The 14352-nt window shown below is 58.9% G+C and overlaps 1 protein-coding gene across 1 annotated transcript in view; it reads right to left on the reverse strand.

Moving 5' to 3' along the window:
• Window positions 1-1765: 1765 nt before the first annotated feature.
• Window positions 1766-14352, reverse strand: part of LOC119098059 (pleckstrin homology domain-containing family G member 5) — a gene marked incomplete in the record, with an annotated part of 243696 nt that continues 231109 nt past the window's right edge. Inside the window, 11 exon segments of the mRNA XM_037220987.1 lie at window positions 1766-1968; window positions 2219-2406; window positions 2974-3122; window positions 3437-3555; window positions 4349-4482; window positions 5144-5262; window positions 6450-6790; window positions 7117-7293; window positions 7737-7925; window positions 8950-9053; window positions 13226-13372. Coding sequence (XP_037076882.1) covers window positions 1959-1968; window positions 2219-2406; window positions 2974-3122; window positions 3437-3555; window positions 4349-4482; window positions 5144-5262; window positions 6450-6790; window positions 7117-7293; window positions 7737-7925; window positions 8950-9053; window positions 13226-13372 — 1677 coding nt within the window.

Here is a 14352-nt window from a genome sequence, read left to right on the forward strand (position 1 = left end):
AAGGGAGTAGGTTGGTATGCGCGGCTGGGCTGGCTGCCCCGGAAACCCCCGCCTGGTAGCCATAAAACGGGCTGCAGGCTACAACCCAGCACTCGAGTTCAGCATGCTTGACACGGCTAGTGCTGTTTTGGTGGTCATCATCGGATGACTGCCGCTATTGGTTTGTCAGTTGGTGCCGGTCGTCAAGCTTTTGTAACTGTTCCATGGGATATTCACGTCGAATTGGAGGTTGGCACATTTCAACGGTTCTTTTGAACATTGTAGAGTAAAGATTGTTAACATTTCTGGATGCCAGCATTTGACTGGTTTGTTTTTGTCTAAGACACCGTATCGCATCGTGGCAAAATAACGCAACTTGCTGCAATCCGTGGATAATTTAACATCTCTGAACAATACCAAAGCACTCAGACAATAGCATAAAACCTTATCAGGGTCAACAAGGCTTATTAATCGCCTAAGTAAAAGCATGCATCATGCTAAAAAGAAAACACTTAAATGAACACGCTACGAAAGCAAAGTTTTTGCAGTGTGACTACCCCAGTAAGCTGCACTCAGCTGAACATGACATCGCAGTGTGCATTTTCTTTGTTCCCTTCACCTGTTAAACAGCTAGTAAAAACCTTCTTTAGAATTGATTCCCCATTTATAATGCCCTGCTTGTACTTTGGCTCCAGATGGTTGGGGGCCAAACTCAGTGTTGGGGATGAGCCAAATCGGAGATTGGGGGGGGGGGGGGGCAGTGGCCCGCCAAAGGGAATACAAATTGACACCCGTATTAGCAATGCAAATGTACTTTGCTGATTTCGTCGGTTTTTACGCTTGGCGCGAAATTTCCGCTCCTATGGCACGTGTAACACGAGACTAACACACTGCGATAGGCCATCGAACGGGAAATCCCATGGCATCACAAATGCAGGGTGCCACATTCCACGTATGGCCCACACACAGGTCAGTAATACGAGTTTTGCTCTCTTCCACCGGCTTAAACGTGTGATGCCACATCTCGGCACCCAGGGCAAGGATATGCTCGGAAGTGGCATGCATTGATAGGGAATCGAAAGAACAATCACGTGGTATAAATTGTCATGTCGCCTGTGCTGTGTGTCACGCATGCACGAGCCAGCACGATGGATTTGGTCATTTCCAACCTTCTTTACGTTTTGCACCATATCTCAACATCCAAGGCAGCCAAAACCTTCAATCAAACTGCAAAGATAGGGAATGCAAAATTCCACGCTTTCTCAGTGAGCGCAGCAAAGCAAGCGTGGGAACGCTTGTCATAGCGAAAGATTCGCCGACTGACACAGCAAGAGTGTGAATATCCTTAGTAGTTCAGGCGAAGGCTCCATGGAGGTGGATGATCTGCTTCGAACAACGTCGCCGATTGACAGCGCAGTTAGAACTAATATTTATTCGCGGAATAATACAGCCGTTTCATGTTTACAACCGGGCTCAGTGTAAGCCAACTGACAAACGGGACACCCACGGAGTGCCTGGCTAAGCAAATCAAATGCACTTATATACAAGACGGACGGCCCCTCTATACAGTGTAGCGGCGCGCCACGCCTCGTCATGCGGGACTGAGCGGTGCCACTGGCCGCCCTTCGATATGCCGGTTGGAATGTGAGGGGCGAACGCGCGGCGCCGACCGGTGCGGACTGAGGTAGGCGTGGCTGCGGGGGGCGGCGCGCCCCGCTCGCCGGCCGGCCGGGGCGGTCTCCCCGGCGCGCCGCCCCCCGGCTGCAGCGGGCCTCGCCCGCGCACACCTCCGGTCCCGGCGACACGCAACACGACGGCTCGCTGCGCGGCGCCGCGCTCGCGCCGGCGGCCGGCTCGGAAAATAAAACAAACAAGGTCATATCACAGCGAAACTTTGGAGTCGGCGCGGTGGATGCGGCCAGGCAGCCGCCGGTGCGGCCGCAAGGACGCTACGCTAGCTAAATTAGGTGCTCCTTATCTCATACGTCCCTGGAACAGCAGAAGTTGACGGTTAGGAGACGGCAAGAACATGAGTCACTGATAAGGAACGCTGAAAACAAAGTGCGTTTTGGAAGAATGTAGCTCGCGCGAAAAGCGAAACCAACCGAAACACCACAAAGTCATGTTAGCAGTAAGCGTTCAAACGAAAGAAGCACGCAGTCGATCCACGACATTCTCAGCTGCCGCGGGGGCAGAATCGGCTTTCACACTGGATGCCCTCCCAGTTGCGTCTATTTACGATGCTCGTATAGTGTTGTCGCTGAGCAGAAACTCGAACTGGTTCCACTGGTCGGCCGGGCTGGCGGGCGGCGCGTCGGCGTCGGCGTCGGCCGCCGCCGCGCCCGCCGGCGAGCCGTCGTTGACGGTGATTTGTACCCGCGAGAGCACGCCGTCCGGCGCCTCCGAAATGTCGATCTTGACACCGCTCTGCGGCACCGCAGGGCCGATGGTGAGATGCGACGTGGCGTGAGACATGGGGCAGGGTGAATGGGACGTGGCCTGAGACGTGAGGCAGGGAGAATGGGACGTGGCGTGAGACGTGAGGCAGGGAGAATGGGACGTGGCGTGAGACGTGAGGCACGGATAATGGGACGTGGGAGCGCGTCCACTGCCCAGCTGATTTGCGGACTGGGTTTTATAAAGAGGACGGAAGAATGCAACACGCCCTCCGAGCCACGAGCCACACACAGCGTCTTTGTGTAGTACTAGATGTGAACCCGCACTTGGTGAAAAGCTAAGTCCCATTGCAGGGATATGAAGAAACGTCACGGCTTTAAAAAGAGGTTTAACAAAATTACACCTTGGAGGTCCCCAAACACCTGCATGGAAACGCGTCTTAGAATGATTATTCCATCACATCCTGAATGGTATCGCAAAACACGCCTTAAAACCTTTACTGGCCACCAGAGTCGACAATGCCTGGCGTCGCAGCGAGGTGAGGCAAGGCGGCACTGGCAGGCCTTAGCCGCCGCCGCTGCTCCAGTGACAGCTTACCTCCGTGTTTTGTACGCTGGACGAGACACATGAGACGCCGGCGCAGCTCAGCTCGTCGGCCGAGATGTACGTGGTCGATATGTGTGGGCTGAGCTTCAAACGCTGCGCCAGATTCGTCGCCTCCACGATCGTCTGGCTCTCTTCCGTCTCTGCAGGGCGGAAAGAGAGGGCGGTCAGCACGAGCTGGCGCGGAGCGTGGTTGCGCAGCCAGTGGTTACCCGGAACCCATCCGACGTGCCTCGACTTCATAATGTATGGCACGGGCGACACGGCGTGCGTAGAACGGACGCCAATTTAAATTTGCATGCTTCGACGCTTCCACCAGACAGTCCTCCGGCAGACCGCCAGCATTCGTCGAACGCCAACGATACAACCCAGCCATTATTCGGGAGCATAGGGGGTCCACATCGCTGACCACAGTGTCGGCCCGCCCTGCGTGGCGGCGCCACCGTCGCGCGCTCACCAGCTGTCAGCGCCTCGTCAAGGTCCTCGCCGAGCAGCCCCTCCTCAAACTCTGAGCCAATGCTCAGATGCAGACTGTTGACGCTGCTCACACCACTGCTGCTGTGCACGCTGTCGGAGCTGCGGCGAACACGGCGAGGCGTCAAGCGAAGGAGACGAGCCATGCGGTGACACAGTGAACAAAATAGGTGGGGTTGGCATGGTCAAGTCGACAAGAATCTTTTTGTTTCTTGGCACTGCAAGAAAGCGTGAAGCTGACCCCAGCTGAGATCACAGCTGACAATTAGCTTCAAATGGTATCAGGCGTTAACATCTCGCATAGTAACGGCTTGTAAGCCCCTAATAAATCATGCGGCATCATGTCCGCTACCCGTCGACCCCTGTGTGACATTCACCTGAGTAAGATGAGATACCCTTCGAGCCGCGCGAGACCTCCCCTGGAGACGTGGTACCCTTCGAGCCACGTGAGACCTCCCCTGCGGGAGGTGGTAGCCTTCGAGCCACGTGAGACCTCCCCTGCGGGAGGTGGTAGCCTCCGAGCCACGTGAGACTTCCCCTGAGAGAGATGGTACCCTCCGAGCCACGTGAGACCTCCCCTGAGAGAGATGGTACCCTCCGAGCCACGTGAGACTTCCCCTGAGAGAGATGGTACCCTCCGAGCCACGTGAGACCTCCCCTGCGGTAGGTGGTAGCCTCCGAGCCACGTTAGCTCTCTCCTGAGAGAGATGGTACCCTCCGAGCCACGTGATACCTCCAAGGAGAGAGGGGGTACTCTCCGAGCCACGTGAGATCTCCCCTGCGGGAGGTGGTACCATCGAGCCACGTGAGATCTCCCCTGCGGGAGGTGGTACCATCGAGCCACGTGAGATCTCCCCTGCGGGAGGTGGTACCATCGAGCCACGTGAGACCTCACCTGAGGCAAGTGGTGCCGTGTCGGCCGCCCTTGAGCGCCTGGCTCTGCCGTCCCATATGCGGCGGCGGTGGCTGCTGCTGCCCACAGTTCCACGAGAGGCGCTTGTGTATGCTGGCGTCCCGGGCCTCCTGCTTCTGCGATAGCAAGGATCGCGTGTGTGACACCCATACGGTGCAAGTCAGTGGTGAGTCGCCGACCCAGCCGACGTCAGGGTGAACCACCGGCTGACGGTGTCAGGGACGGCTGGCCTGACACCATCGGCAGGCTAACTCCCACCACTGAGCCCCGCTGCTGAGCCGCAACAGTCTCCGGTTTCGGTGTCGGGTGCGGTGTATAACCAGTGCCGTGCGTGGTTGGATGCGTCAGGGCGGATCTCAGCGCGGAAAACGAGCTGTGCGGTATCATTCGGGTTAAGCGCAAACAGGCGGGTAATGCACAGCTGCAGGCGGGACCGAGAAACACCTCGACGTGCTCAGGTACGTCTGAAGATGCCACAAAGCCAGAGGCATTAGTGTGGGGCAGAACCTAGATGTTCACTAGGAACTAGATAAGAATACGCCAACATACTACTGTCTGGGTATAGATCACAAGATCAATGACACAGGAAGGTTCATCGTCGCATACCATCGGAGGACGCAAGGCAACACAGTCGAGACGGACAGCCCCGAAAGCATAGTCACAGAGTGGTCATAGTCACTAGTGGCATAGTCACTCGCGCGGCGCCTCCGTCCCCCCGTCCCACCACGTGTCCCACCTGTCCCACCACGTGTCCCACCGTCCCACCACGTGTCCCACCTTGATGTCCTCGATGGCACCGGCCGTGTGGTAGCGACGACTCTCGAGGCGGTCGCGCGAGTGCCGCCGACTGCGACCGTCGCCGTCCACCTCGGTGTCCTCCGGCTCGGCGGTCGCGCCTGTCGGCCGAGCGGGACCAGGGTCATCCCACGGCACGGACCGGGGCGCTGGCGTCACGGGCGGACGTACCGGGTAGTCCACATCACTCGTCGGTGCAATTGTGTCGCAAAAGTAATGCTTGATTGGCGACAGAACAAAGTCCTTATGCAGAGAAGCGTGGGTTTGGGACGGGGTAGCCTTCCGCTTTATATGGGTTTGGGTCGATGGAGCCCACCGCTTTACATGAGTATAGGGTGGGGAGCCTGCCGCTTGACATGGGTTTGGGGTGGTAGAGCCTACAGCTTGACATGGGTTTGGGGCGGGGGAAACTGTCGCTTTACATGGGTTTGGGGCGGGGAAGCCTGCCGCTTTGAGAAATAGCAGGTTCGACCTATCGATGCCCTCCAGCGCCGAGCAGGGCCGACAATAGCTCGGAGCACACCAGGCAGGACGCTCGGCTCCTGGGACCCGAGTCTGCCGCCAGCGGGACCCGAGTCTGCCGCTAGCGGGACCCGAGTCTGCCGCTAGCGGGACCCGAGTCTGCCGCTAGCGGGACCCGAGTCTGCCGCCAGCGGGACCCGAGTCTGCCGCTAGCGGGACCCGAGTCTGCCGCCAGCGGGACCCGAGTCTGCCGCCTAGCGGGACCCGAGTCTGCCGCTAGCGGGACCCGAGTCTGCCGCTAGCGGGACCCGAGTCTGCCGCTAGCGGGACCCGAGTCTGCCGCTAGCGGGACCCGAGTCCGCCGCTAGCGGGACACCCGCGCACACAAACACGGCACTCTGTAATGGTGCCGGCGGCTGGAGCTGGCGGCAGCGGCCGCTAACGAGCCGGGTGCCGTGTCAGACCATCAGGGACGGACACGTGCACCGCCCGCGACACGTGCACCGCCTTAGCCCCGGGAACTGTACGCAATCGATGTAGCTATTCCAATCTGCTCGGGAACACCAGGCGTTTTCGAAAGACGCGGAACCTTCTTGCAGATTTCTCTCCGCAGTCGGCCAAATGGCTGACGTCAGATGAGACGGAGCACCGAGCTCAAATTCATCATTATGGCGGGAGGGGGCCAGATATGACGAACGCCGCAATGACATCCCCTGAGTTCATGATCCGCTAAGGTAATTCGCATCGCCACACCATGATATAAGCCAGAGCCAACAACGGTTTCCTTGCACAGCCCAGGTATCGATCTCTCTCGTACCGCGCTCACCCGGGTTGGCGGCGGCCGGCGGTGGCGGCGGAGGCGGCGGCAGCGAGGGCGCCGGCGGCGGTGGTGAGCTGCCGCCGTCGGCCGTCACGTGATGGGCACGTGACAGCGGTGGGTTGCGCGGTGGCGGCGGCTGCACGGCCGGACTGCGGCGCAGAGTGCGTGGCGACAGCGGCGGGTACGTCACGCCGCGCTGCGCCGGATTGAGCGTCCGCTGCGGTGGCACCGACAGCGAATGCGCCACCTCGGCCGACAGGTTGGGCAGCGACTGGCCGGCCGGCGTCAGGTGCGTCAGCACCGACAACTGGTTCGGCGTCGAGCCCACCGAGCGCAGGATCGGCCGCCTGCCGGATGCCGCAGGCGGTGAGACGGTGTTGGGACGGCGGTCGGCCCAGCCACTGATACACAGTCACACCAGCGCCGCTGCTCGTGTGTCGATGGGACGGCGGTCGGCCCAACCACTGATACACAGTCACACCAGCGCCGCTGCTCGTGTGTCGATGGGACGGCGGTCGGCCCAGCCACTGATACACAACCACACCAGCCACTGCACGTGTGTCGATAACAATGCCGGCGATTATTGGCGAGAGGAACGGCGTCTCAGTGCCGCGTGCACCACGCTAAGGTTCACTAGGTGATTGTTCAGCTGGACGAGCGTACGACGACCTACCTCTCTGCCCGAGGGCTGAGCGAGCCTTTCAGCTTGGCAGACGGGTTGTCCTCCGACGAGGAGCGCTCGGGAAGGTTCAGCCGCTCCTCGGCCGCCGCCAGCACCGCTCTGGCGGGGCTCGTCTGAACCGTTAGTACGCTCGACGTGCCGCTCGGGTCGCTGTTGTCCATCGAGCTGCTGCAAGACGACGACAGAGCCGGCGTTAGGAACACCGTGCGAAGCCAGTCGTTGTCACGCCGCTTCCTGGTAGGCGGGCATCACATCTGAAACATGTTTAGTAGTGCAGCACGGAAGGCAGCAGGAGTGACTGACCTGTGTGAGTGGATCAGGCAAGGAAGGCGGCAGGGGTGACTGACCTGTGTGAGTGGATCAGGCACGGACGGCAGCAGGGGCGACTGACCTGTGTGAGTGGATCAGGCACGGAAGGCGGCAGGGGCGACTGACCTGTGTGAGTGGACCAGGCACGGAAGGCAGCAGGGGCGACTGATCTGTGTGAGTGGATCAGGCACGGGAGGCAGCAGGGGCGACTGACCCGTGTAATTGGATCAGGCACGGACGGCAGCAAGAGTGACTGACCTGTGTTATTGGATTAAGTAAGGACGGCAGCAGGGGTGACTGACCTGTGTGAGTGGATCAGGCTGGGGACGCGGCTGGTCCGGCTGCTGCCCCGTGGACTGCGCGAAGTCAGCAAGGCACTGGCCGGGAGCTCCAGCTCGTCATCGTCGTCGTAGAACACGTACTCCTGGTTGATGGTAGCCAGGCGAGCCTCACGATACTTCTCCTGCGCCTTCTTCACCCAGTCCACCCAGCTCTACCGAAGGCGCGGTCATTGGTTCACACAATTTGGGGGCGATGGTAGCAAGGTATGGGCGATGGTAGCAAGGTATGACGGGAGCCAAATGCACATTCGCATCTTTTCTGTTAAGGTCTATACACGGAAAAGTGTCACCACAAATCCTGCGTGAGAACCAGGGTAGGTTTCACGACCCTCGACCGTCTCACGATTGCAGCTGGAGGGGGGGGGGGGGGGGAGGGGGATCTTTAAAGCTTAACATCATCAGGCAGGGACGTAGTTTCACAAAATAAATTGGGGGAAGACGGTGAAAAAGATGCGGTTTTCCCCGAAACTATGCCAACAAACGGGCTTTTCACCGGATTTTGCCCAACTTCCACTCGATGGGGGGGGGGGGGGGGGGAGGAAAGGCAGCAGCTTCAGCTTGTAAGACTGAAGTCCCCCAAACTACACCCCTGTGTGCGAGTACATATTTCATTCAGGCAGATCCCGGACCGACTTAGCTAATAAGAGAAGTTTCCTGTATGAACCGGCACGATTTGGAACATTTGTAATGCGCGATATAGACAATGTCTTAACATGCACCAAATCAGTTAAGTCAGCACCAATGACCCACTATCAGCTATGGATGTTGCTGCCAATCGCCGCAGAGACATTCGCTGTCAAGTTGTGAAGGCTCGACAGAGTTTGCAGCACTTTCTAGGGTTACTCATCCCTGTGAATCATGCATGGCTTTGAGAGTGTCAACCGAACAAGGCTTGGCATTACCGGGTGTCCTGTAGCCTTTGCCACTTCAACTTTGTCATATTGTGTCAAACTGTAATAGAGTGGTACAACGGAGCCACTAAGTTCATGCCGAACCAACACATATTTTGTACTCAGTGGACAAGTAACAACTAGCAAAGTTCGTTCGGCCACAGACCAAACGAGACGGGCCACCAAACATGGCATCATCTGGCCCGACTCTGGCACGGGACCGCCCCCCCCCCTCCCCCTCACCAGAACACCTGGCCACCAGAGAGGCGGCGAGCTTGACCCACCTTGCAGTGTTGGCCTCGGAGCAGTAGAGCGTGAACGCCGCCGTGGCCGACTGATACTCGTTGAGGTAAGACGCAGAGCGAGCGCCGCGTCTTTGTGCCGCCTCCTGCAACCAGCAAGGCGGGAACGATGACGTAAGGCTGCCGTATGACGCGCACCTTGTCGCCCTTCTTCGTCAGCGGCTTGCAGACGACACATGTCCTGAAGAGAAGCAGCGCAACTTTCCACCTGGCGGAGAGGAGGCAGCGTCAACCCCCTGGTGGTAGCAGCAAGATAAGCGGCGGCAGCGGCCACCGTGACTCGTGGGAAGGCGGCGGTAGGACGGTAGCGGAAGGGCGGCGGACCCCCAGACGGCGGGGCAGGGAAAGGAAGCGGGCAGTGGCTGTGGGGCAGCAGGGTCTGCAGGGTCAGCATGGGCTGGGGGGATTTACGAGAGCATAGGCTGGCGGAGAGAACTGCACCGTCGCGACGCCATCCTTATGTTTTGACAAAAAGACAGCGAACTAGAAACATACCGTTTGATTTGCTGCCACGGAGACTTGTTAAATCAAGTCAAGCGCCTTTAAATCGATATTTATGTCAATTCTTAGCATGTCCAAACTCAAACTCCGACCCTCTCCAAATTATCAAAGATTACTAACTTCACCGTGAACCAATACAAACTGGGATGCGTTCAGAGCCAATTCGACTCAACCTAGCTAAAGTCAAATGTCCAGTGATCTCGAAAGAACATCTCGTGTGCTGGATGCAGAGGGTGATGCATATCCAAGCGTCATCTTAGCGTCACCAATAGCTCCAGATCCACTCGTCGGGCCTGTCTGGCAGCCTCGGCCGTCACAAAGCCCCGTAGCCGCCTGAAACGGTTGATTACGGTGCGGCCCGTGCCGGTCGTATCCAGCTGGGGTCACAGGGTCTGAGTCCTGGGCGACCCGAGCCGGACCGGATAGGCGACGCGGCACCGCCGACGGAGCGCCGGGCGGCGGTCACCAGCTGGCGGCCGACCCCGTCCGCCAGACTCACCGTCCCACAGCAGATGCCGTCGCTGCAGCGGACCTCGTGCAACGGCCATGCTGATGTCTTAGCCCGGAAGCGGCAGTGTAAGGCAACGATATCTAACACCGCCATGCCAGTAGATGACTTCATGTCGCATGAGTAACGCACCAATGTGAAGAGTGGCGCGATGAATCATGATACACACCACAGTACATAAGCGCTGTCACCACCACGAACAGGGAGAAAAAGTGTTAGCTTGTTCTGGAGATCATTTGCTTTTTTGTTACACCTAGTATCAGTTCTGAACTTGTTACTCCCGCTCACAAGCTTATTAAAGTCTAACAAAAAATAGGACACGACCTTCGTAAAACACGTACGTGCGGTTCAACAGGCCGACGTAATCTACTCTTCATCACCTTCAAACAAACGCGTCTTTTAGAAGACTCATCCGTGGCTCTTTTCATCACAGGGAGAGCACCCAAGGCGACATATCCTGAACCCATTTCTGGAGCAATCTCGCCACCTCCTCAACGCCGACGTGGCCAAGTTTGCCTGGTGAGATTGGACCGCTGCGTCGGCAGGGCGCCACATCCGTCCGTCCGCCCATAAACTCGGGATAGAATGCGCCGTCTCCCAGACGGCTCGTAATTAAAGCCACTCGCTGTTTGCAGCATGGCTGCACTAATTGTTGGCCCGACAATGGCTCTGAAAAACAAAGCGGTTATAACAAAGCCCGTGGACCCACACCCACGAAGGCGGGACGCTGAAAAAAATGTGCCGCCGTATGTCTAGAATGGTTAGATGCACAAAATGAAAAAGCCAACTGGCTGGCGAAATGTTGGGGAGGCTGGCTCCAAAGAACGACAGAGATGCCGGGAAAAACATCGCGGAACAGATTGCGGTCCCACGCGTGCGGTCTCCGAGACTATGAACTGCGACGCTCTGAGGAGCCACAAGGGCTGAAGCACGCCACGAACTCGACGCTGCTTTCTGCGAATACAAATAAATCCGCGGCAGCCAGCCAACCAATATCAGAAAACTGCATCGCCAGTCACGTGGCTGCAGAACGGGGAACTCTGTGCGAGGCCAGCGGCCAGCGCCTGGTGATAGCTCGACCGACCGACCCGGCGAGTCCCTCGGTGTCCCGGCAGTGTCCCGGCAGTGCGCCCGGGGCACGCGCCGCCATTAGACCGACCGACCCGGCGGGTCCTTCGGTGTCCCGGCTGTGTCCCGGCAGTGTGCCCGGGGCACGCGCCGCCACCAGACCGGCTGACCCGGCGAGGCGCCCCGTGTCCCGGCAGTGTCCCGGCAGTGTCCCGGCAGTGTCCCGGCAGTGTCCCGGCAGTGTCCGGACAGTATGCTCGGGGCACGCGCCGCCATCAGCCAGACGTCTACCAATCGGCCAGCGCTTCAGCGTATCGGACCGGGAGGCCAGGGCCCCTATACCCTCCCACCGCCGGGCGACCTGAGTGCGACCCAGATGCGGTCGAGATGACCCAGTTGAGCCGGCGGACATCGACCGGCGTCCGTCGGCGCTCGCCAGTTCAATCAGCGCCCCGGCGACACGGCCGGACGCGAGCGGGCACGGGCCGCGCGCGCTCGCGTCGGCGCCCAAGCCGCTGATAGCATCATCAGCGGCGCGATCGAGGTAATAGAGACATCAGGCCGGAGTGCGGGACACTCCCAAGGACCCGCAGCTGAGGTGGGGCACCGGGGACAACGGAAGGGACGGGGTCCGCAAGCGGGAGAGTAAGGACTCGCAACTGAGGTGGGGCACTGGGGGCAACAGGAGGAACAGAGTCCGCAGGACTCGCAACTGAGGTGGGGCACCAGGGACAACAGGAGGGACGGGGTTCGTAGGACTCGCAACTGAGGTGGGGCACCGGGGGCAACAGGAGGAACAGAGTCCGCAGGACTCGCAACTGAGGTGGGGCACCGGGGACAACAGGAGGGACGGGGTTCGCAGGACTCGCAACTGAGGTGGGGTACTGGAGACAACAGGAGGGACGTAATCCGCAGTTGGGAGCGGCGGATGTCATAACGCAGTGCTCAACTCCACCCGCCGACCTTTCTAAATTTGCTAAATGGGAAATGAGTCCAGGGGCAAGATACAGTTGACATCCGAATGATGCGACCGACGTAGGAGGCCTCTCCCTTAGGTGCCTCGCCGCGCGCACAGAGAAGGGAGGGGGGGGGGGGGGGCGGTGAGGGTAAGGTAGAGTAGGGATGGTGGGAGTGGAAGGCGGTGAGGGTGACGTAGAGTGGGGGTGGTGGGAATGGGGGAGGGGGGGGGGGAGGATGCTGTAAAGCGTTGTCATCCGCGAGCCCGCCTGGTGAGCCTTGAAAGTGAGCATTGAAATTGGTACGGTGAAATCACGCTTAATCAGCATATTAAAAATAATTGGACACATAAACAGGGCCAACAAACGATAAACCGTGTTTCCAATCCACCAATGGCCGAACAGGTTATTTCTGTTCGTAATATGACATCAGAACAACGACCATCCCGGACTGAAGCTATTCCCGAGATCGGCTGTTATGCCGCCGTGTCCGCAGTCTACCACTAGTCATATTTCACGTCTTAGCATGACTTATTCACGACCGGGTGAAGCAAAGGTTCTGATAGATTTGTTTTGAAATTTGTGGGATTTTTTTCCCCTGTCAAAAGCGTTCGCTCTGGAGATGCCCGGAGCCTCTAAAGAGCGATCCTGATTTGCTTGATGCCGGGCGGCTTCGGCCGCCCAAGCTCTGATCCTGATTTGCCCGATGCCGGGCGGCTTCGGCCGCCCAAACTCTGACCCTGATTTGCCCGATGCCGGGCGGCTTCGGCCGCCCAAGCTCTGACCTGATTTGCCCGATGCCGCGTGGCTTCGGCCGCCCAAGCTCTGACCTGATTTGCCCGATGCCGGGCGGCTTCGGCCGCCCAAGCTCTGATCCTGATTTGCCCGATGCCGCGTGGCTTCGGCCGCCCAAGCTCTGATCCTGATTTGCCCGATGCCGCGTGGCTTCGGCCGCCCAAGCTCTGACCTGATGCGGGCGAGAGAGTTTCCGTGGGGCGGCCCCGCCCCCGCGATAGAGAGTTTCCGTGGGACGGCCCCGCCCGCGATAGAGAGTTTCCGTGGGGCGGCCCCGCCCCCGCGATAGAGAGTTTCCGTGGGACGGCCCCGCCCGCGATAGAGAGTTTCCGTGGGACGGCCCCGCCCGCGATAGAGTTTCCGTGGGACGGCCCCGCCCGCGATAACTCCCGCCCCGAAGCTGACGCCACCTCCGGGCAGCCGTGCTCACCTTTGAGGTGACGTGGTCGCGCAGCTTCAGCTCGCCCTCAAATAGCAGGTAGCGCCGGTGCGTCTCGCCGCAGCCTGGCATGGGGCAGGTGAGGTCCAGTGACAGGTGCGGCCGCGTCGCCCGCTCCAGCTCGTCGTCCTTGGTATCCTGTGCACGACAGCACAGGTAAGCATAGGTCACCTGCCGGCCCAGCGGTGACGCCCACATGACAGCACAGGTCACCTGCCGGCTCAGCGGTGACCACCGTACGACAGCACAGGTCACCTGCCGGCTCAGCGGTGACGCCCACATGACAGCACAGGTCACCTGCCCCCTCAGCGGTATCGCCCACATGACAGCACAGGTCACCTGCCCGCTAAGCGGTGACGCCCGAACCCCCAGCAATGGTATATCAGCCATCGACGCGAGGAACTCGAAGGTCGTTACGCCACAGGCTTCACAGCTGCTTCGTGCGTAGGGGTCAGTGGAAAATGCAGCAGTTGAAAATGAAATCGCATGCCTGTCATTCAAGATACGGTGGTGAACAATCAAACCGACATTGGATACTAATGTAGTGGTTCAAAAATAGTCAAACACTAGTATTGGAGCGTGGAACACAAGGACAAAATCACCGTTTCATATTTCAGCGAAACAGCGTGTACAAGAAAATCAAGGGCACGAAAAAGCACCAAGGTCAATTGGCCACGTCAGCTAGCCCCGCCATGGCTTGCGACATGTATGGACTGGGTCGGAACGAAAATTACGACTCGACTGGCTCTTCTGTGACGAATCACCTGCCACTCTCTGACGTATCACTCGCCACTCTGTGACGGCATCACCTGCCACTCTCTGACGTATCACTCGCCACTCTGTGACGCATCACCTGCCCACTCTCTGACGTATCACTCGCCTCTCTGTGACGAATCACCTGCCACTCTCTGACGTATCACTCGCCTCTCTGTGACGCATCACCTGCCACTCTCTGACGGTATCACTCGCCTCTCTGTGACGAATCACCTGCCACTCTCTGACGATAATCACTCCCTCTGTGACGATCACTGCCACTCTCTGACGTATCACTCGCCTCTCTGTGACCGCATCACTTGCCACTCTCTGACGTATCACTCGCCTCTCTGTGACGAATCACC

This window comes from Pollicipes pollicipes, unplaced genomic scaffold, assembly GCF_011947565.3.
Source record: "Pollicipes pollicipes isolate AB1234 unplaced genomic scaffold, Ppol_2.1 Scaffold_4740;HRSCAF=5597_pilon_pilon_pilon, whole genome shotgun sequence".
In the NCBI taxonomy this organism is placed as follows: Eukaryota; Metazoa; Arthropoda; class Thecostraca; order Pollicipedomorpha; family Pollicipedidae; genus Pollicipes; species Pollicipes pollicipes.